Source organism: Henckelia pumila, chromosome 2, assembly GCF_033568475.1.
Source record: "Henckelia pumila isolate YLH828 chromosome 2, ASM3356847v2, whole genome shotgun sequence".
NCBI lineage: Eukaryota > Viridiplantae > Streptophyta > Magnoliopsida > Lamiales > Gesneriaceae > Henckelia > Henckelia pumila.
The window spans coordinates 112,504,815-112,529,618 of NC_133121.1; the positions used below are offsets into that span (position 1 = coordinate 112,504,815).

The 24,804-nt window shown below is 35.9% G+C and overlaps 1 protein-coding gene across 1 annotated transcript; it reads right to left on the minus strand.

Annotated features, from left to right (window-relative positions):
* Positions 1 to 13,817: 13,817 nt before the first annotated feature.
* Positions 13,818 to 19,558, minus strand: LOC140880383 (cell division control protein 48 homolog C-like). The gene is made up of 10 exons (XM_073284757.1): positions 18,579 to 19,558; positions 17,522 to 18,126; positions 16,209 to 16,361; positions 15,835 to 15,951; positions 15,656 to 15,760; positions 15,078 to 15,143; positions 14,909 to 14,973; positions 14,600 to 14,801; positions 14,364 to 14,507; positions 13,818 to 14,278 (listed from the first exon to the last, which is right to left on the minus strand). Exons 1-10 carry the CDS (start codon positions 19,510 to 19,512, stop codon positions 14,225 to 14,227), a joined length of 2,445 nt encoding a protein of 814 aa, XP_073140858.1. The 5' UTR covers positions 19,513 to 19,558; the 3' UTR covers positions 13,818 to 14,224.
* Between the last annotated feature and the right edge of the window lie 5,246 nt (positions 19,559 to 24,804).

The following is a 24,804-nucleotide window of genomic DNA, read 5'->3' on the forward strand; positions in this document are numbered from 1 at the left end:
GAGGGACCAAAAAAATACTAAAGAAGAAGTGGAACCGAAGGAGGGAGTTGACCACGAAAAAACTGGAAAAAAGAGGAAAATAGGGAGAAGTTTGACGAGAAAAAATGGAAAAGACGACATTGGTGAATTGAATGACCTTTTGGACCGCTTAGAAGAAAAATTAGAGAAGCATCGCATCAAAGACGAGACAGAATTTCATGAGTTGAGTGAAATATGGAGCATCATCAGGAGGCTGAAAAAGAGAAAGTGTAAAGTGTAAACCATCTACTGTTTTCAAGCTGAATGCCCCAGTTTGTTAGCAAATGCAATTAGGCATTTTTTTAAGTTTGCTATAATATCTTCATTTCTACTGTGAATTGGTTTTAGATTTTAGATATTTTTACTGTTGACTTCTTTTTGATAATTTCTTGGTATATCTTTTCCCAACTACCATTTAATGTTTTCGATGGATAATTTTGGGGACGATGATGAGGATAGCATCCCCGTCCCTGTCCCGCCCCATTGTCATCCCTACTTGCATTGGTGCTAACACAATTCCGCAACTTACACCCTGAATATTTCTTTATAAATTTGTTTGGGATTGTCGTGTTGTCCTACGTTCTAAGAGAATTACTCATGTACATGATGAAACAATTGAAGAGATATCGGACGAGGAAAAAAGGGACCAAAAAAAAAACTAAAGAAGAAGAGGAACCGAAGGAGGGAGTTGACCACGAAAAAACTGGAAAAGAAGAGGAAAATAGGGAGAAGTTTGACGAGAAAAAATGAAAAAGAAGACATTGGTGAATTGAGGACCTTTTGGACCGCTTAGAATAAAAATTAAAGGAGAAACATCACATCAAAGCCGAGACAGAATTTCATGTGTTGGGTGAAATGCGAAGCATCATCAGGAGGCTGGAAAAGAGAAAGTGTAAAGTGTAAACCGTCTACTGTTTTCATGATGAATGCCCCAGTTTGTTAGCAAATGCACTTAAAATTTTTTTTTAAGTTTGATATAACATCTTCATTGCTACTGTGAATTAGTTATAGATTTTAGATATTTTTACTGCTGACTTATTTTTGATAATTTCTTAGTATATCTTTTCAAAAAAACCATTAAATATTTTCGAGGGACAATTTTGGGGACGGTGCTAACACAATTCCACAACTTACATCCTGAACATTTCTTTAGAAATTTGTTTGGGATTGCCGTGTTGTACTATGTTCTAAGAAAATTAATAATGTTCATGATGAAACAATTGAAGAGATTATCGGACGAGGAAAAGAGGGACCAGAAAAAAAACTAAATAAGAAGAGGAACTGAAGGAGGGAGTTGACCACGAAAAAACTGGAAAAGAAGAGAAAAATAGGGAGAAGTTTGACGAGAAAAAATGGAAAAGATGACATTGGTGAATTGAAGGACATTTTTTACGCTCAAAAGAAAAATTAAAGGAGAAGCATCATATTAAAGCCGAGACAGAATTTCATGAGTTGGGCAAAATACGGAGCATCGTCGGGAGGCTGGAAAAAGGAAAGTGTAAAGTGTAAAGTGTAAACCGTCTACTGTTTTCAATTTGAATGCCCCAGTTTTTTAGCAAATGCACTTAGGCATTTTTTTAAGTTTGCTATAACATCTTCATTGCTACTCTTAATTTGTTTTAGATTTTAGATATTTTTACAGTTGGCTTCTTTTTGATAATTTCTTGGTATATCTTTTCAAAAAAACCATTAAATGTTTCGAGGGACAATTTTGGGGACGGTGCTAACACAATTCCACAACTTACATCCTGAACATTTCTTTAGAAATTTTTTTGGGATTGTCGTGTTGTACTACGTTCTAAGAAAATTACTCATGTTCATGATGAAACAATTGAAGAGATTATCGGACGAGGAAAAGAGGGACCAGAAAAAAAAAACTAAAGAAGAAGAGGAACTGAAGGAGGGAGTTGACCAAGAAAAAATTGGAAAAGAAGAGGAAAATGGGGAGAAATTTGACGATAAAAAATGTAAAAGACGACATTGGTGAATTGAAGGACCTTTTGGACCGCTCAGAAGAAAAATTAAAGGAGAAGCATCGCATCAAAGCCGATACAGAATTTCATGAGTTGGGTGAAATACGGAGCATCATCGGGAGGCTGGAAAAGGGAAAGTGTAAAGTGTAAACCGTCTACTGTTTTCAAGCTGAATGCCCCAGTTTGTTAGCAAATGCACTTAGACATTTTTTTAAGTTTGTTATAACATCTTTATTGCTACTCTGAATTGGTTTTAGATTTTAGATATTTTTACCGTTGACTTCTTTTTGATAATTTCTTAGTATATCTTTTCCAAAAAACCATTTAATGTTTCCGAGGGACAATTTTGGTGACGGTGATGAGGATAGCATCCTCATCCCCGTCCCCGCCCCATTGTCATCCCTACTTGCCCTGGTGCTAACAAAATTCCACTACTTACACCCTGAAAATTTCTTTAGGAATTTGTTTGTGATTGCCGTGTTGTCCTACGTTCTAAGAGAATTACTCATGTTCATGATGAATCAATTGAAGAGATTATCGAACGAGGAAAATAGGGACCAGAAAAAAACTAAAGAAGAAGAGGAACCGAAGGAGGGAGTTGAACACGAAAAAACTGGAAAAGAAGAAGAAAGTAGAGAGAAGTTTGACGAGAACAAATGGAAAAGACGACATTGGTGAATTGAAGGAAGTTTTGGACCGCTCAGAAGAAAAATTAAAGGAGAAGAATCACATCAAAGCCGAAACAAAATTTCATGAGTTGGGTGAAATATGGAGCATCATCAGGAGGATGGAAAAGGGAAAGTGTAAACCGTCTACAATTTTCAAGCTGAATACCTCAGTTTGTTAGCAAATGCACTTAGGCATTTTTTTAAAATTTGCTATAACATCTTCATTGCTACAATGAATTGATTTTAGATTTTAGATATTTTTACTGATGACTTCTTTTTGATAATTTCTTGGAATATCTTTTCCCAAAAACCATTTAATGTTTCCGAGGGACAATTTTGGGGACGGTGACGAGGATTGCATCCCCATCCCCACCCCGCCCCATTGTCATCCCTACTTGCGCTGGTGTTAACACAATTCCGCAACTTACATCCTGAACATTTCTTTAGAAATTTGTTTGTGATTGTCGTGTTGTCCTACGTTCTAAGAGAATTACTCATGTTCATGATGAAACAATTGAAGAGATTATCGGATGAGTAAAAGAGGGACCCGAAAAAAACTAAAGCATAAGAGGAACAGAAGGAGGGAGTTGACCACAAAAAAACTGGAAAAGAAGAGGAAAATATGGAGAAATTTGACGAGAAAAAATGAAAAAGACAACATTGGTTAATTGAGGACCTTTTGGACCGCTCAGAAGAAAAATTAAAGGAGAAGCATCACATCAAAGCCGAGACAAAATTTCATGAGTTGGGTGAAATACGAAGCATCATCAGGAGGCTAGAAAAGTGAAAGTGTAAAGTATAAACCGTCTACTGTTTTCAAGCTGAATGCCCCAGTTTGTTAGCAAATGAACTTAGGCATTTTTTTAAGCTTGCTATAATATATTTATTGCTACTGTGAATTGGTTTTAGATTTTAGATATTTTTACTGTTTACTTCTTTTTGATAATTTCTTGGTTTATCTTTTTCTCAACAACCATTTAATGTTTTCGAGGGACAATTTTGGGGACGGTGACAAGGATAGCATCCTCGTCCCCACCCCTCCCCATTGTCATCCCTACTTGCGCTGGTGTTAACACAATTCCGCAACTTACAACCTGGACATTTTTATAGAAATTTTTTTGGGTTATGTTCATGATGAAACAATTGAAGACATTATCGGAAGAAGAAAAGAGGGACCAGAAAAAAAAACTAAAGAAGAAGTGGAACCGAAGGAGGGAGTTGACCACGAAAAAACTGGAAAAGAAGAGGAAAATAGGGAGAAGTTTGACGAGAAAAAAATAGAAAAGACGACATTGGTGAATTGAAGGACCTTTTGGACCGCTTAGAAGAAAAATTAGAGAAGCATCGCATCAAAGCCGAGACAGAATTTCATGAGTTGAGTGAAATATGGAGCATCATCAGGAGGCTAAAAAAGAGAAAGTGTAAAGTGTAAACCGTCTACTGTTTTCAAGCTGAATGCCCCAGTTTGTTAGCAAATGCAATAAGGCATTTTTTTAAGTTTGCTATAATATCTTCATTTCTACTGTGAATTGGTTTTAGATTTTAGATATTTTTACTGTTGACTTCTTTTTGATAATTTCTTGGTATATCTTTTCCCAACTACCATTTAATGTTTTCGATGGATAATTTTGGGGACGATGACGAGGATAGCATCCCCGTCCCCGCCTTGCCCCATTGTCATCCCTACTTGCGTTGGTGCTAACACAATTATGCAACTTACACCCTGAATATTTCTTTAGAAATTTGTTTGGGATTGCCGTGTTGTCCTACGTTCTAAGAGAATTACTCAAGTTCATGATGAAACAATTGAAGAGATATCGAACGAGGAAAAGAGGGACCAGAAAAAAAAACTAAAGAAGAAGAGGAACCGAAGGAGGGAGTTGACCACGAAAAAACTGGAAAAGAAGAGGAAAATAGGGAGAAGTTTGACGAGAAAAAATGAAAAAGAAGACATTGGTGAATTGAGGATCTTTTGGACCGCTTAGAATAAAAATTAAAGGAGAAGCATCACATCAAAGCCGAGACAGAATTTCATGTGTTGGGTGAAATGCGAAGCATCATCAGGAGGCTGGAAAAGAGAAAGTGTAAAGTGTAAACTGTCTACTGTTTTCAAGATGAATGCCCCAGTTTGTTAGCAAATGCACTTAAGCATTTTTTTTTAAGTTTGCTATAACATCTTCATTGCTACTGTGAATTAGTTTTAGATTTTAGATATTTTTACTGTTGACTTCTTTTTGATAATTTCTTGGTATATCTTTTCCCAACAACCATTTAATGTTTCCAAATGAAAAATATTGAGCTTACTGTTTCTCATGTGATGTTTTTGCTTTGCTTATGGAGGGACAGTCATGCATTCTGCTTGTTTCTTCTCCTATCTCGTTGCATACACGTTTTGTATTGGTTGCTATTTTACATAAGATACAATGTGCTTTCTTATGTTTTGATCAAAGATTTTGTATTTGAATGATGAGTTCAAAGAATGTTTATCTGCATTCGAGCTTTTCATTTCACGAGAAACATCAACTTGCCATGTAAACTTTTACAGTGATGCATTTTGATAGACCTATGAATTTTCAGTGGGCTAGAAGTTTGAAAGGTTTTGTTTCTTATGGCAATATGCTTCCAATCGGGAAGCTAGAGAATGTGTGGTGGTTGTCTTGGACAAAAGGACATGTTTCTTAGTATCCAAATATATGAAAATAGTTGGAAGATTTGTCAACATATTTTCACGACCATTACAGATGGTAGATTTTCTCATGTATGGAACTTGAAACATTAGAGTTATATGCATTCTGCTTGTTCTTCTCCAAACTCGTTGCATACACGTATCTGTAGTGATTGCCCTTTTACATAAGACTCATTGTGCTTTCTTTCTTATGTTTTGATAAAATATTTTCATAGAATGTTTATATGTGTTCTAGCTTTTCATTCATGAGAAATATCAACTTGCTTTGAATTGTTTATTTTGATGAATTTTGATATTCCTATGGATTTGAGTAAAAACTGAATGAAACAATTATATAATACTAAGTCAATATCATATTATTTGGGGAAAACGATGTCTAAATTTCACAATTTATGCATTTGGTAATACACATTAAATACCACTGAAATTTACGAACCTATGCAAAATAATAATAATAATAATAATAATAATAATAATAATAATAATAATGATGATGATGATGATGATGATGATGATGATGATGATGATGATGATGATGATATTGCACGTGACCTTGATACCCCGAAGAGGGTGTTCCACGTGCTCCAGTCAGTTAATGTGTACCACAGCTTTAGGAATTTAAGCGCTCCTTACGTATCCACTCCAGCGATGCTAGGGTCGTCACCTGCGTCACAAAATGAGTTTAGAGGTTCCGGGGGATGTCCGGCAAAAACCCTTCAATGCTCAAGATAACGATCTACACTGAAATATGTACTCAAAAAAACTAGAGAGTTTTTAGAGCATAAATTGAGTGAAAGTGAGAGAATACCTTGAAAAATGAAGGGGAGTCTCTATTTATAGAGTTTCTTGTAGATGGATCATGTGCCCTCCAATCACATGGACTATTGTTATGGGCCTAAGTATATGCGCTCAATAAATGTAATATTATTCTAATAACCCCAATTTTACACTTTAATCACTCTTTATTAATATTTATCACTATCACAAGTCCCCCACTCTCTATTATTCTCAATCCGCATTGAAGATAATTGAGAGTATTAAAATGGTATTTAATATCGGGTAATGCTTTATCTTCCAAGAAAAAATGTCCGTGTTTTCTTTCAAAAAAGTTGTTAGGGCTTCTGCTAATGGGCTTGGCAAATCTGGTCCTATTTTGACCATCCTCTAAGTATCTCCAGGTAATAATATTATACTCTTGAGCATTTAAGTGGCCTTGATTCAGTCATTCTCCCCGCCTTCGTTCTCCACTACATGAACTTCGCTACGATTCGGCCGATGATCAATTTTTTGCTTTCTTTTTTTGTGAGGAGTTTTCTGGAGAAACTCATATCTTTTGATCTTTTGTTGTTGCCAACAAAGTGATGACATGACATTATCTCTCCAACATGGAGTCGCCCATAGCCTTGCCACCTCATTCAGATGTGGGAAACTTGAGTTTCATATGATATGTAAAAACCACTGCTCTAAACATATTCAAGCTGGGACGCCCTAAAATGATGTTGCAAGCTGATGGAGATTTCACAACAAGAAATTTCACCATTTTGGTAATTCTTTGCGAGTAGGAACCTAATTATAGTGGGAGGTGACTTCTCCTAATGCCTCAATGATTTTTACTGTGAACCCGACTAGTGGTGTGTTTATTGGAGTTAACGAAGCATTGTCCATCCCCAATTTCATGAAAGCATTATAAATTATGATTTCTGCGGAACTTCCCGAATCCACCAATATCTTTTTTACCCAGAAATTAGATATTGTGGTAGAAATGACCAGGGCATCATTATGTTCCACATGAGGGGCCTTGAAGTCAAGGTTGCTGAACGTTACTTCTTCTTTTGTTGTACTAACCTCGAATATGGTGTGCGTTTGGGTCCTATACTTGGAAGGAAAATCATGTGTTGCTGCTCGGATCAAGGTTTTCCTTGCCCTATTTGAGTCACCATATGCTGAACCTCCGAAAATCATGGAGATTATGCCTCCGGTGGGTAGGTTCTTTTCTAGTCTTTTTCCTCGATCATTCCGTTCTCTTTGTTGATCTGTTTTGCGCTGGTGCTCGGGACTCTTGTTGTTCCGATGATCTTGAGATTTGTCTATAAAATTGCCCAAGTGACCTTGTTTGAATAATCTCTTTATTTTTGCCCGTAGGCTAAAACAGTCTTCCATGGCATAGCCTTTGTCTTTGTGAAACATGCAGTAATTTTTATATTTCTATCCTTTTGGGTTTTTTTTCATAGGGCGAGGGGGTTGTAACAAGCCTTTTTGTTTGGTTATAAGCCCATCTCTTCTCCTCTCTCTTCCCGACGACCAATTTTTCATCTTATCGTTGTCTCTTCGTGAGGTAACGCGGTTATATGACCTATTCTATCCTAATGTACTTTTCAGCCCTTTTTAACAATTCCTCCAAAGTATTTGGAGGTCTTCCTGCTATTGATTCTTTGAATTTTCTGTGATGGAGATTCTACTGCATGATCTCTGCTAGTAAGTCATGGTTAACGTGCAAAACTTCATGAACGACCAGAGTGAATCGCTGTATGCATTCCATTAGGATTTCCCATTCTTTTGGGCTATTGAGAACAAATAGGCCGCGATTTTTGGATTTTTTCGATTAATGAAAAACTGGTGGAGGAAACGTGTGGTAAGTATTTCAAGGCTTCCTGTTGTTCCTGGGGTTAGCTTGTTGATCCAAGTGAGGGCTTGTCTTGACAGGGTTGTTTGAAATATTTGCAATATGTTGCGTCACTGATGTCATAAAGGTCGGCCTTTGCGTAGAACCTTTCCAGGTGATCTTGTGGATCCCCTGTCCCATTGATTTTAGGCAGGTTTGCTATCTTGAGCCTTGTAGGTAGTACCTCTGCCAAAATGGTCGTGGTGAATGTACTGCGACGGGCGGGCAAAATGGCTAAAAGGCCTCTCTCTCTCTCTCTCTCTCTCTCTCTCTCTCTCTCTCTCTCTCTCTCTCTATGCAGCGCACGTCCTGATGGCAGGGTGGCGCGTGGCTATTTGCATCATCCTCTCGAAGTTTTGTTCCTATATTCATGTTCTCTAGCGGCACTTAGTTAGTTCCGACAACTTCTTTTTCTTGTGGAAACCTCTCCAAGTGATGTGAGTGCTCCCCTCTGCCGGGCGTATTCGAGTTCCTTTTAACCTGCTGCTGAGCTGCTAGTTATAGTGTTACAGCTTCTGCTGCAGCCCTGGCTGTTGTTTCTTCCAACAAAGTCTTCAGACTCTCAAGGGTAATCAAGAATTCTTGGTTCTGTCGAGGGACCGGAGGCGGTTGCTCTTCTTGAGTGTTGCGGGTTGCATGCGATCGTGTTTGTATTCTCAGTGATGATGTGACTTTCCCATAGACAACGCCAAATTGATGTTGCACGTGACCTTGATACCCTGAAGGGGGTGTTTCACGTGCTCCATTAAGTTAATGTGTACCACAACTTTAGGAAGTCAAGCGCTCCTTACGTATCCACTCCAACAATGCTAGGGTCGTCACCTGCGTCATGAAATGAGGTTAGAGGCGCCGGGGGATGAAGGGAAGTCTCAAGTCAGCGATCTATACTGAAATATGTACTCATAAAAACTAGAGAGTTTTTAGAGCATATATTGAGTGACAGTGAGAGAATACCTTGAAAAATTAAGGGGAGTCTCTATTTATAGAGTTTCTTGTAGATGAATCATGAGCCCTCCAATCGCATGGATTATTCTTATGGGCCCAAGTATATGGGCTCAATAAATTTAATATTATTCTATCAACCCCAATTTTACACTTTAATCACTCTTTATTAATATTTATCACTATCAAATAATAATAATAATAATAATAATACAACACAAAAATCTCTTGAAACCGTCCCACGTGTTAATTTTATGATATGAATAAAATATATTACTTTTTATTTTATATATAGATCGGATTTATCAATCTCACGATAAATATATATGAAACTGTTTCACAAGAGATATGCTCATTGTACAAATATGTTGCGCTTATATATGGAAAAAGTTTCGGCAGGCTAGGAATTTTTATCATAAGAAATTTTAATTTTTAACCACAAATGAAAATATAAATACAATTAATTATCAAAATCATGAACTAAACATCTTAGTTTTTTTCTTTTGTTTGTACAGAAAACACGATTAAAATAAAATTTTTCCCATTCATAAGGTATATATATATATATATATATCAAATAAATACATATTTTTTGTTTTGTTTTGTTTTGTTTTGTTTTTTACTTTAGAAACTCATCAACGTCTAAAATAATTGAGTAAAGTATATATTTTTTATGGATTAAAAGCAACAGAATGCGCGAAAATAACTAATCATGTATCTATTATCTATTATATATAATACATATTTTTATTATATTATATTATATTTTTATTATAAATATGTGAGTTCAATTGAAAATTTAAATGACTATCATTTTTTATTGAAGCATAATTAATATATTTTTTCCAATTATTTATTTATTTTATTTTTAAATTAACTTAGTTAATTAAAATTATATCATGCACTATTTCAAATAAAAAGTTAAAGTATTATTAATATTTTAAAAATCTTTTTTTGTTACATTGTTAATTTACATAGTTATTCTTTTTCATCATTACAAATTAGTCTTTTTTTCTCAATTATTTATGTTAGGATCGGTTTGGAAAGGGTTTTGTGAAAATGTTTAATAAAATGATGTCTCAAAATCACTATAGCAGTTGACCTTCTAAACTTCTTAAATTGGTTTTGTTGAAGTTGGTCAACTAAACTATTTTTTCTCGCGTGTCGATTTCAATTGACCAACAAATGTATTGTGTGAAATGATGCCAACTGACAGTTTGACCTATTTAAATCGATGGATTGTTTGATGTAGAGTGCGTGAAAGTGATAAACTGAAAGTAAAATAACATAGATGTTTGTTTATGGATGTTCAGAGATTTCAAATATTACTCATAAGCAGTGGCGGACCCAGGGTTTTCGTTCCGCGGGCTTGATTTTACATTAAAAGATTTATTGATAAACTTTTTTGACAAGTTAAGTTACAAGTTTCATTGTGTTAATCTTTTATTTTCAATGTTTTAAAATTTATTTATATTATTTTTGAATCCAAACCTTACTAATATTAATAAAGTAGAAAAAAATTAAATCATAATGGGTAATATTACTATTCATTAAATTTATTGAAAATATTTTATTATATTTTAATAATTAAACTTTCAAAAAAACGAATTGCGTAAAAATTTTATAAATGATTGAATATTTATCTTTTGAGTTGCGTGACGAATAAAATATTTATATTATTTCATAAGATAAGGTATACTTTTTTAGATGTAATTAATGTTCATAAGACCAATATGCAATCAGAATATTATTTATATATATTGATAGTTGTTCATTTAACCAATTTAAATTTTACACGGTTTATATCATAAGAAAATAATTATTATTGTTTTTTATAATATATAGTCATTATTAGAGCAATTAAATAACTTTATTTGAATTTATATTAAAATACAAAATTCTATAATATGCTATTTTTTTCATTAAAAAGGAGAAGGCTTAAACACAAAAATTAAGTCCAATATAAAAATTAAAAAGTGGGAATAGTAAAAGTTCGAAAAAAATGGTAAATTAAAATGAATAATAATAAACATAAAATGTTTAAAATATATAAATGTTTTTACATGGGCTTATATATATATGACCTATATGAGCTGAGGCTAGATTGGATTGAACCCGATATAACCTCCCATATAGGTCCGCCCCTGCTCATAAGTCACCTCTTCTTCCACCTCGGAAATATTTACTCTAAAAGACTTTGAATATTACAATACACTTGATACAACTCACTCCAATACTAAGATTAACAATCACTGACTATCTCAAAATTTCTAGAAACACACTCAAGAATACAGTTCACGGCTGCCTCTTGTTACAACGAGGTTTACTGTACTTCAACTGATCACACCAGATACAACACTTGTTACAAAACTTTAGCACGAATTAATGTGATTGGACAAGAGGTTACAATGGATGTGCTTGAGATTGTAAACAGAGAAAGTCATTGGCGGATTGGAACGAAATGTGGTTACCTTGTACCTAAAATTAAAAGTCCTATGACTATGAAGGATTTCCGGTCTATTAGCCCGTGCAATGTTTGCTATAGAATTGTAGCTCGAGCATTGACAAACAAATTAAGGTTTGTTCTTAAGAGTACTGTTAATGAATTCCAAAGTGATTTTATCTCTGAACGATTAATCTTTAATAACATTATATTGGTGTTAGAGGCCATACACTGGATCCGGAAGAGGAAAAGGTGCAAAAAACGTAATGTGACATTAAAACTTGACATGAGCAAGTCCTATCACAGGGTGGAGTAAAAACTTCTTGAAAGGATCATGCAAAAATTTGGGTTTTGACCCTACCTAAGTGGACAAAAGTATGGGTTGCGCTCCGTCGAATATTCGTACGCCTTTACTGGAAAACTCGATGAGATCCTAATAGCGGGGAGAGGACTCAGATAGGGATACCTTATCGAGCTCAGCTCCCCATAATTATTCGCATGGTAGTAACCCACATTCTGTTTTAAGTTAATTAAATGTTAAACATGATTAAAGAGTTACTATCTAAATAAATCAAATGCTTAAATTGGAATTAAAAATGAATTCTGGGCTTTGAATTTAGTGGCTAGTTCGGATGGCCCGAACCCACGTTTGGAAGATCCAAACTCACACAATTTGGAAGCTAAGAACCAGTTCGGGCCTTCCGAACTAGTGATCGGATCATCCGATCTCCCAAGACACGCAGATGAATGAGTAAGTTTTTGGATGATCGACATGTGGCACAGATCGGAGCGTCTGAAGTTCCGATCAGAGCTTTCGATGTGCTGGAAAGCTGAGTTGGCAGGAAAATTCGACGCATGGACTCGCATGTGAGTTCGGAACGTTTGAAGGTGAGTTCAGAGCGTCCGAACTCAGCCACTTGGAATCGTGGAACACATGCAGAGTTTGGAATAGAGATGTAAGGGAATCAAGCTACTCGTGAGTAGCTTGTGAGTAGTTAGGTCAAAAGCTCGACTCGAGCTTGAGTAGCTCGATCCTTTACTCGAGCCGAGCTCGAGCTTCATTTGTTTTTTCCGAATAGCTCGCGAGCTACTCGATAAGATATATATAATTATATAAATAAAAATAATATAAAAATATAAATAAATATATAATTATATAAATAAAAATAATATAAAAATATATATAACTATAATATTATATTTATATATATTTTTATTTTATAAAAAATAATAATATATAAATATAATATATATAATATGAATATATATAAATATAATATATATGTTTATTTTTCGAGATCGAGATCGAGCTCGTGCTCGAGTAGACAAATACGAGTCGAGCTCGAGCTCGACCTCGAGTAGTATGATACTCGGGCTCGACTCAAGTCGTTTGCACCCTTAGTTCGTAACGTTCGAACTCCGGTTATAAAAAGGGATCCGATGCAACAGTTTATTTCACAAATTCAGAACTCTTGTGTTATTCTAAAATCTCTGTATTATCGATTGGCCCTATATTATAGCTCACAATTTGCTCTAAATTAAGCTGTGAAAGCTTGTTATTAGCATCCAGAACTTACAATATCAAAAGGCCAACTACAAACAAAGATAATGTCCGAGTATCTTATCATAGAAATATAAGTATGTTAGGTCTTGGTCTTACTTAATTAAGAAGTATAGTGAGTTTCATAACGTTTCTATGCTTTCAAAAAAGTAAGTTTTTTGAGATGTTTATGTCCTCCGCTGGCTCAGATACAAGAGATCGGCACGAAAGAAAGGCATGATGGATGCCAGCAACTTTCAGTTGTTAGGAATAACGGGGATGAACAAAGAGTTCTTTATATAAGTTGGGTTTTCTGGGCTTTTATGCTTACCTTGTTATTATGAAAAGGAGAAGGTTTTATAAAAGAGCTTTTCAGCTCTTTTGTTGGATTGTTGGTCCGTTCTATAGTATAGATTTGGACCTAATTCAACATCACATCATGGGGCAAGGGTTGCGGGCACATGAGGCTCGTAGCGCAAATGAATGAGCCAAGTGATAAATCTCACGACATAAATGAGTTTTCTCTCGACTTATCATACATAAATAATGCATTGATGGTGTTGAATTCATACTCTAAAATGGGTCGCCATGTTGCTAACACCATGAAGCAATAAGTGAGGATTGTCCTAGCCTATATATTGAAATCTAGGATATTTACCTAAGCAATTTGAGACACAATCAACACACCAACATATAGGCATATATTGAATTCTAAGATATTTACTTAAGCAATTTGAGACAATCAAAACACCAACATATAGACATATATTTTAATCAAGATTTTTTTTAAAAAAAATTATTTTTGCAAAATATGCATTCCTCTAAATAAGTACGCTTTTTATAAAATAAATAAAAAAATAACATAGATCCAATTTCTCCATGTCGGATTCAGAATATGTATCGTAAATCTTTTATTTGAAAAATTCATTTCTCTTTCAATGTATTTCTTTGCATGATCTCGTTCTCGACAAAACAAAGGAAAACAGTGTCCAAGTGCATGAAGCTCAACTTCCATCATGAAGAAAGAGTATCACGTACGAAAACATAAAAATCCAAACAAAAATGTATCCCAGACAAAAAATTTCAAGTGTTGGAAGCCAGGGATATAAATAATATCATATCTACAACTGGTAACTAACAAGTAAAAATAGCAATGCCTCAAAGACATTAGTTTTCTTCGCAGCACAAAAAATGCATCTGAAGCTTCGTGCTACAATCTGCATCGACTGTCACACATCGGTGTTCCCAGCCGAATAGTTCAAGAAAATGGTTTGGTTAGGAAGTGTTCATGACTAAGCTCGTCCATAATTGAAGCTTTGTGACAAACTTTTGTAGTACTGTCTTTGCTGCACCAAAAAAAAACATGATGAGAACGAATAAAATAAGGTTTTTTTAATTTTCGATGATTGAAAATGTGTAACGCAAAAAGACCTTTTCTGAAACCGATGGTGAGATTTTATGGAATGCTCTATTGAAATGTTCATTTTTTATTGTCCAATTTGAGTCATCAAACGAGGTTTCATGTGATGAGCACGCCAGTTTATCTTCCATTGCAGCCATAGCAGCTTCATTCATCTAAATTGAATATGCAATTAATAATTTCAAACAGTAAACATGATGTCCAAATGAAACAGACTGAAAGAAATTTACTCAGAACGAGGGCGTACCAATGCAGATAGATCGGCTCCACTAAAATTCTCGCATGATGCGTCTCTCCCAAGGGCCATAAGATCGACGGTAGCATCTATTTTCTTCTTCCCAACAAGAGCTTTCAAGATCATTCCTCGTTCCTCTGGACTAGGAAGAGGAACGTACAAAAGTTTACCAAATCTTCCAGGTCTAAGAACTGCCTTGTCCATGACTTCAGGCCTGCCAAAATGTCGAGCGATGAGGAATGTTAAACAAGGGACCTACTAAAAACATATATTTTCTCTCTTCATCCATAAAAATGCCCCAATAGTAGCAATAGCATTTACCTATTTGTGGCGCCAATCACATAAACACCCCTTCTCTGTTCTGCTCCATCAAGCTCTATCAATAGCTGAAATAATAGAAATAATTGGTTCCCATAACATCGATAGACATAGACGTGGATATTAGACTCATAGGAAGAAGAACTGATTCCAAAAGAATCTTTTTATTGACCTGATTCAAGAGTCGCTCAACAACCCATCCCCCTTCTTTACCACGTTTTGTTGTTAATGCATCCACCTATTGGATGAGAAAAACAAATTAGGCACTGTGGAGATAAGAGAACATCAATATCCATCAAGTGATCAAAGTGACCTATATACCAAGAGAAGAAACAACAAAATGACAAATCACTCGATGTAACTCATATGGTTGCGGAAAGGGGTTAGTACGCAGAGCACACGTTGATAACCTATCAATTTTTCCAAAATTTCAGCACTAGAGTGGAATACATTAACAAAACTACACCACAGTATGGCAAATCTACACTTCAACATCATTAGACCTGCATTGAACCTGGAAGGCATTTTATAATCCCTTCCCAAAAACTAGAAAGTAAACATCGAGATCATCTAATTAAATTTTGATTACAAGCGGCACGAGTACGCGTGTTTGATGGGCACATATTCTGCATATACTTGAAACAAATGGACCCTATTGGTGAAGACAACAATATGAATTTAGGACTACTCTAATTTGAAAAACCTATTTGGTAGCACGATGGACAATTGCAATTGAAGTAAAGGAGATACCTCGTCAAAAAAAAGTATGCATGGAGCACATACCCTTGCACGACTGAATATTGTCCTTACAGTTGATTCACTTTCACCAACATATTTATTTAGCAGTTCAGGGCCCTTGACATAATACACACCAGAAAAAGATTACTCTAAAGAACCAACAATTACAGTGGGAAAGAAATTGAAAGAACCTTAATATGAATGAAATTTGCTCCCGATTCCTTTGCAACAGCCTTTGCAATCATCGTCTTTCCACAGCCAGGAGGGCCATAAAGCAAAATTCCTGTCTCTAGATCCACCCCAAAATTCTACAATATAACAAATCAATTTTAAGCATAAAAAGCGTTGAGAATATGGCAAGCCGGAAGATTTTCTGTCGGAAAACTGTTCAAGCTTTGTTTTTTTGAAGTAGGTGCATGGGGTGAGAGATTGGAGCATTTACCAAAATATCTTTATACATAAAATTCGACAATTGTTAATTTTGCGAGAAACTTAAAGCCCAATAACAGTTCAAATCAATCATCCATCTACATCATCTCAACCACAATAAAATGAAATCAATCACCTCATAATGTTCAGGATACTTTATTCGCTTAACTACACAACGGTCAAGCTCTTGTCTGAGCAAACCAAGCCCTCCGACGTCGTCCCACTTCACATTCGGTATAGCAGAAAAACCTTCTCTTCTAGAAGAAGGTTGAACCATTTTTGCAGCTTCCTGCAAACAATAAAATAGAAAGATCAGAGAGCATCACACAAGAAAGAATAAAAGAAAGAAAGCATACCCTTCAAAAAAAAAAAAAAAGAAAGAAAGCATAGTTATTTAGGGCGCAAGACGCGCAAAAGCACTAGGGCGCCCTGGAGCTTGAGGCACAAGGCGACGCGCACGCTTTACCGAAGTAAAGCGCATTTGGCATTAAATTTAATTTTTAAAATTACACATATATAAAGTGATTTATAATATAATATTATATAAATTACATATAATTAGCAAACATATCAAACAATAGCAAAAACATTCAGTAACATATATTGTAGTAAAATGCAATAATACGTCATAACTAAGGAAAAAAACTTCGAATATCTAAATCATATGAACTGACAAAAAAAGCAGTAACCAAGAGGAATTGGAGAAACGAAAAAGAAAAGGGTTGGTGGCTGCCTTCTATCATTACCTGATTTGAATCGCTAGAAATAGGAAAACCAAAATTATTGTTTTGGGCTAGTCTGCTGATCCTGACAGTCAGAAAGATTTGAAATTACAATTGAAAGATTCGAGGGAGATGAAGAGACTGCAGAACATGCATGCAGGGTTTTTTTATTACTAAATAAAAATGGGCTTTAGTAATTGGGCTTAAAACTTGGTTGGGCTAGGGTTTATTTTTAATTACAAATAGAAATTGTGCTCAGGTTTAGTGTGCACTTCTAGCCTGCCTTGCGAATCTGCACAGGCAGCGCTGGGGTCAGTGCCCAGGCGGCAATGGCTGCGCCCGTCGCCTAGGTGAAGGCTGGCACGGGCTTTTAAAAACAAAGGGCACTGAACTAGACAATAAGGTATGTGAAACTACTATAAATGAAAAGAAGCGTGTGATGAGTGGATGAGGCGACATCATATAATTACAATGTAATCACTCGTGTGAAGAAAAGCAGAAAGCGAAAAAATAATCACAAAATCAATCACAAAATATCAACTTTCATGGCATATACACGTTTATACCTCTACCTTTTGTACAATTGAGAGACGGCAAGATAGTAAGGCTTGCAGTTTTGGAGTTGAACATGATTATTCAAATGCAATATAAACATATACATAAGATAAAGTACCATGATCCGTTCATTGTCTACCAATCAGTGAATTAGATCTAATCGCTTTATTACCTCAAAATCAGCCATGGTGATGCTAACTTTTTCCAATTCTTCATGTGACCATGGGTGACTCAACCAATCTTCATCAATATATTCACTCGAAAGATCGTCTTTTCTCTGGCATATGATTCTCTTCATTGCAAGGTTTCCAGCCTTGTCCGCCAGCGCAGCCAAATCTGCTCCAACATATCCTGGACTGAACCTAGCTACCCTCTTAAGATCAAGAGCACCATCAACTTTAAGTTTACGAGTAAGCACAGTTAATATCTGAACCCGTGCTGCTTCATCTGGAACACCTAAACCAAGTTCAAGATCAAAACGTCCAGGCCTTCTCAAGGCAGTGTCCATAGCATCCGGTCTGTTTGTCGCTCCAATTACAAGGACATAACCAGAACTGCTATCTGAACTTTCTGGATATTCGTTTCCATCCACGGGTTTTGCGAGTTTATAAGATTCATCCATGCAAATCATCAATTGTGTAACAATTCGTCGTTCCATTTCTCTTTGCAAATTTTCCCTTTTTGAAGCAACTGCATCGATTTCATCGATGAATACAATCGAAGGTGCTGTCCTGTGAGCTTTTGAAAACAGCTCTCGAATATTTTCTTCGGATGCACCTAGAAAGTTTAAACAAGAAAAATATATATAAAACAAAGCATAAAAAAAATATTTCAAGCACAATTTTTGCAATTAACCCAGAGAGATAAGTAAGAAACTAAAGGTAGCTAAGAACCCATAAAAAGGCACATGGCATATTCAGATATGAAGTCAACTAAAAATTAAAAATCTGGAGAAACGAAGTTCATAATATGGTTCTTGGTTATCGATTGATAGTCAATCTAACAATCCTAGTGTCCTCACAAATCGGTTGCACCAAGAAGAGAGTTTCAGACTAAATATAAGTTTTCTAAGCTCTGTTTTTTTTCTCTTTTTTTTTCCTCCAGAAAAAACTGTCAAATCACAAGTACAGGCCGTGGCCTTCACTTGATATTGAAAATGATCGTTTCGCTCTCCAAGTCGGTAATTCAAATAAAAGGTAGATAATATTTGCATTAATTTATGATATGACCTGAAACTCCAGACACTAATTCGGTCGCAGAAATCTTGTAAAATGGGACTCTAGCCTCATTGGCGATGGCATGAGCTAGCTTGGTTTTCCCACACCCTGGTGGCCCGTAAAGCAATATCCCGGATATGGGTTTCACTCCCAGGTGCCGAGGAAGCTCTGGACGCCGCAAAGGCACGATCACTTCCATTCGTAATCGAGAAATAACTTCATTCATACCCCCTAAATCCTTGAACTTTGGCCCATTATTTTCAACATTATCAATCGCACCAACTCCATTACCTCCCTTTCTTTCCCCAAATTCTATACCATCTTCAGCACCCTTTTGACTAACCAAATCCACAGCCTTGTCAGGACCGTTCTCCACGACCTCAAATTCCACCACTTCCTTCTTCCCCTCCACTCCCCCAAGTATCTTGGATTTAGCACCGTAATTCTCCCTCAGCATCGACTTCATCAAATCGATTCCATCACCCCCAGATGTTGTAACCTCGTCCTCCTCCGAAGAACCTACGCTGCTCGAGGAAGACGCAGAAGAGGAAGAAGAAAAGTCATTACCGTGGTTCAACAAGCCATTGTTCCTCCTCGTTTTCACATGCCGAAGTTCGAGAAGCCGCAATTTCTCCTCACTCTCATCGAAATCCTTTCGCTTCTTTCTGGGAGTCTCTTCCTTTAGTTCATGGCCGTTAGGATCATCAGAGACGTCGCCATTTGCTTTGCCTGAACTGTGAAGAATTTGATGGACGCGTTTGGTTAAAGGCTGCAGCTTGAGGCGAGCGTAGTGCGGATAGGTGGAGCGGAGATGGTCCACCAGTTGGTCCACGGTGGCGTCTCCGTAGGTGTTCTTGGCGGACTCTATGTGACGGAGTAAGATCCGGCCGAACATGGAGGGTGACGGTGATCGGGCTCCTCCACCGCCGCCTCTTGCTCTGCCCATCCTCCTCAGGGTTTTGCCTCACACAATTAATTGATGATTATGATTTAGCCCCACCTTCAAATTCTGTGTAAAAATTGCTTTTATGTAATTAATATTAATAATAGCATTCAAGCAAACGCAAAGTTTGTGCGATATAATATATAAATTATATGTATTTATATATATATATATATATATGTATTTTATTTTTTTCCTAAAAAATAATTTATTTTTTACTATTACAAAAAAGATAATTAAAAAAAACATGAAGAAAAATGTAAGAAATTGGGGTACATATATTTCTAGTCAATAATAGTAAGGATAACCATCAAAATGATAAAAAAAAATGGTTATTGTAACATTTTAGTGCATTATAATATTGTATATATATTATAATATATTTCTAAAATAAATATTTTATAATATTGTATAGATATATAATATATATTAAACGAAATAACAATATATTTCTAAAATAATTTTAGTTTTTTTTATTACTAATATAAACAATAAAATTAAGATTTTAAATTTTTTTTACGATATATTTCCCTTAATTATATTTTTTGGATTGATCAGTAACTAAGCCCACCTCAAATCTGGGTAAAAAGTGGTGGTAAATTTAAAATATAATAAAATAATAAATTATAATAATACTCGTTAGATGAACTCAAAATAATATATATATATATAATTTTTTGAAATAGAGCATAACAACAACAATAACAAGATAGTTGTGAGGATCCGAGTTCTAATTTCTCATTAATCAAATTATTGTAATTAATAGACAAAGAACTAAAGTCTAAACAAAGTAAATTTTTTTTTTTTTTTTTTAAATGGAGCACCTCGCTCGATTGGTTCAACTCTCGGATGTGCTCCAATTGTGGCCTCGCTCGATCGGTTAATCTTCACCGATCGAGCGAGCCACTCATGCTCACAATTCTGTTCTCAACTTCAGGGCCTCGCTCGATCGGTGATAATCCCCCGATCGAGCGAGCTCATTTTCCAGAAAACATCAGGAGCTTTTGCTGTCAAATGCTATGCAATTTCTTCCACATACTCTAGTCATTCATGGTATATTGGTACAACAACCATTCAATCTTGTAACCACAACTAACATATATCCTAAACATGATATAGTTGAAGAGAAACAAGATTACCATACACTAGAATAAAGTCTCATGCTAGAATCAAATATCATATAAGAGTCATTAAGTTACATCATGTTGTCTTAAGGATTACAACATCATTACCAATCTTATATACATCATCAAGACAACAACTTGATAACCAACAAGTCTTGGTACAAGTAACTATAACATAATCATGTGTTTGACATTCAACACTATCATTGACAGCTCACACAAACCATCTAAACTCGGATCATCACGCTATTATCCTCATCCCTTGTTTTTCAAGATTGCCTTTGCCCTGTTCCATTCCCGCCTATTGCCATGACACATACAACATAACAATAGCCGGATAACTCCGGTGAGAAATATATTTCCCAGTAAAAGCAACTAAACATGCATATAAACATATATCAAGATCATGATATAAGGAAAAGCAATGCATGTTTTAAAACAAGGTTCACTATTCGAATTCTATCGTTTCATCGGTTGGGATCCCGAGAAGTAGATATCATAACTAATCCACCGACTCTCCCGATCGAGGTGGGGCTACTTATCTCACTTCTCTAGATTTTGAAGCCATTATATATGTAAATCAGACGCTAGGCTAAAACAACCACCCAGGCCATACATATACAATCCCTCAAATCGTCTATTCGAACGTTTCCGTTCATTTCAAAATCAAGGAATAAGTCTTTCAAGATGAATGCAATATATATCAATCAAAACATATTCAGTAACATCAAGACTTATTCAACAATTCAAAGAAAAATACATAAGAGCAAATAAACAAACAAGTATGTGATTTAGGGAAACTCGATACAAACCATCTCGAGTTGTAATCACAATCAAATAGTAGTCCACTTTTACCTTCGTATTTTGTCTGTTCTAAATTCTTCAAATCTGAATTGCAACCTCAAAACATTCACCTCAATCTTCGTTCAATCCATTCCTATCAGAATCGAGTCCAAATCATCAACACATCTTCAATCAAATTCATTTCCAACCTCAAGCGAACTTCCTCGGTTCACAATCCGATCTCTTGAGTTGATTGAGCTCGTAGCACTTCTGAAATATAAAGATTATCATCTAACAAAATCAGTATACAATCCCAAGATCATTGGTTCAATCGTAAACTATCAGTATGGTTTCAAAACATAACCAAGCATCGTAGCGATTGAAAATCGAGAATCGTTACGGTATCGAATTCAGTTCTAATTTCAACTCCATTCATACGCCTTTTCATATCCGTTCATTGTCATTCAACTCTTCATACCAAGAGCTATATGTTATTCACCTTTCAACAGCACGCACGCAGCAACAGAGAAGATAGCGAGCCAAGAGTTTAACTCTCTATCTTTAAGACAAATTTGCCCGCCTAGGTGCTTACGGGTTGATCAAAGTGTCTCCCAAGATAGAACGATATCTATCAACTTCTACTAGTAGCACTACAAAATCGAAGCACTATGAACACTTCAAAGTGTTTACGAAACTCAGATGTATGAGTGCAAGAGAAGGAAGAAAGAATCAGAAATTAGCGAGTTGGAATGAATGCATATGGCGTCTATTTATAGACGTTGGAAAGCTGCCTCGGATGGTTGCACCCCTTCGATGCATGCATGGCCGAAAACAATGGTTCGGTCTGAAGAGATGCACCTGTTCAGCCGAAAGGACGCACTATTTTGGACCAAAAGTCGTGCCCGTTCACACGAAAAGTTGCACTGATTCGAGCTGGATGGTTGCACTGATTCAGACAAAATAAAATATTTAATTAATTTTTGTCCAAAAAAGTTATATTTATGTCAAAGCCAGCCCAGCCCACGCCCACGCCCACGCCCGTGACTGTGCCGAGCCGGCGGCGGCGGCACGCGCGCGTATGACTAATGGTTCGAACCTAGCCTAGACTAGGTCCGCTCCCTTTAACAAAAATGGGTACCCCTTGGGGCCCCAACCCATTGTCTAAACTTTGACATTATATAGTGCAATTTATTCCCACATTTTATCAATGTGGGACAATGAGCATAAAGCCTCATTCACCATCCATTTGTCCATAACAAATTTTCCAACAATCCCCCACATGAATGTGATTTATGCGAATATGTATGCATATGCTAAAACAGAGTTTCTTACGAAAATTATTGTATGGGGAGAGGTAGCTTGCGGCTTTGAACCTTCCTTAGTGAAATACTATCGGATTTACTAGGCTGCCTAGTGAACGTGATGTCTTGAACTATTCAGCTGTTGATGTAAACCTAAACAACAGTATTCACACAATAATTTTTCTCACACTTTATTTGTTCTCATGGTTTTGTCCGTTTTGGCCCTGGACAACATCTTGGATTCTTAAGTGTTTCGTTTGAAGCGGCCCGTCTTCACACTTAAATAGGTGATCTCCTAGTATATAAGTATACTGTCATACTCTATTTCTTAAAGAAATATAGGAATCATTAAAAGTTTGTTAAAACTTAACCTCACTACTTGCACAGGTTGCACTTTTATCCTAGGAATGAGAATAGAACAAAGTTCTAAGTGCATGCGAACAATCATAAATTGATTTTCCCATTGAACCAAGATCTTGGGATCTCCAATCTACAAGATTGGGTTTCCGCTATGAATATCCTTTAATTTTGTAGGTTTTAATCTCATTCCTCTTGATAAGCAGTTTACTTGATCTCTCCCTAAACCTTTTGTTAACGGATCCGCTAAGTTATCTTTTGATTTTACATAATCTACTGCGATAACTCCATTTGAGATCAACTGCCTAATGGTATTATGTCTTTGACGTATGTGTCTTGACTTACCATTATACATACTACTTTGTGCCCTATCTATAGCCGACTGACTATCGCAATGTATCATTATTGCTGGCACTGGTTTCGTCCAACACGGAATATCTTCTAGGAAATTACGAAGTCATTCCGCTTCTTCTCCCGCTTTGTCTAGAGCTATGAATTCCGATTCCATAGTTGAACGAGCTATACAAGTTTGTTTAGAGGATTTCCACGACACAGCTCCTCCACCGATGGTGAACACATATCCACTTGTGTACTTAGAGTCTTTTGTGTCGGATATCCAATTTGCATCACAGTATCCTTCTAGTACGGAAGGATATGTGGTATAATGTAATCCATAATCCATTGAGTACTTTAAGTATTTAAATACTCTTTCTAACGCTTTCCAATGATCATGACTAGGATTACTTGTAAACCTACACAATTTATTTATTGAGTATGCAATATCAGGACGAGTACAATTTGTAATATACATTAGACTCCCAATTATCCTTGCATATTGCTGTTGAGATACGGGTTCACCTCGATTTTTGGATAAATATAAACTTAAATCCACAGGTGATCTTAACGGCGTAACATCATACGCGTTGAATTTCCGAAGTACTTTCTCAATATAATGAGATTGTGTTAGGATAATTCCTTCAGTCGCTTTTACTATTTTAATTCCTAAGATAACGTCTGCTTCTCCCATATCTTTCATATCAAAATGTTTTGTCAACATTTTCTTAGTTTTCATGATGATATCATGATTACTACCCATTATAAGCATGTCGTCTACATATAGACAAAAAATTACATATGAGTCATGTGTGTCTTTTATATAAACACATTTATCACACTCATTAATCTTAAATCCATTTGACATCATTGTTTTGTCAAATTTTTCATGTCATTGTTTAGGAGCTTGTTTTAGCCCATACAATGATTTAATGAGTCGACACACTTTTCTTTCTTGACCGGGAGCAATGAATCCTTCGGGTTGTGCCATATATATTTCTTCCTCTAACTCACCATTTAAAAATGTTGTTTTTACATCCATTTGATGAATTTCGAGATTATTTAAAGCAGCAATTGCTATAAGTACTCGAATAGATGTTATTCTCGTAACAGGGGAATATGTGTCAAAGAAATCCAACCCTTCTTTTTGTCTAAATCCTTTGGCCACTAACCTTGCTTTGTATTTTTCCACTGTTCCATCAGCTTTGTATTTTCTTTTTAAGATCCATTTGCATCCTAACGGTTTGCTTCCCAGTGGGAGATCTACTAACTCCCAAGTATGATTTTGCATGATGGAATCTATTTCGCTTTTTATGGCCTCTTTCCAAAGTGGAGCGTCAGGACTAGATAACGCTTCACTTAAGGTCCTTGGATCATTTTCTATAGCATAACTAAGA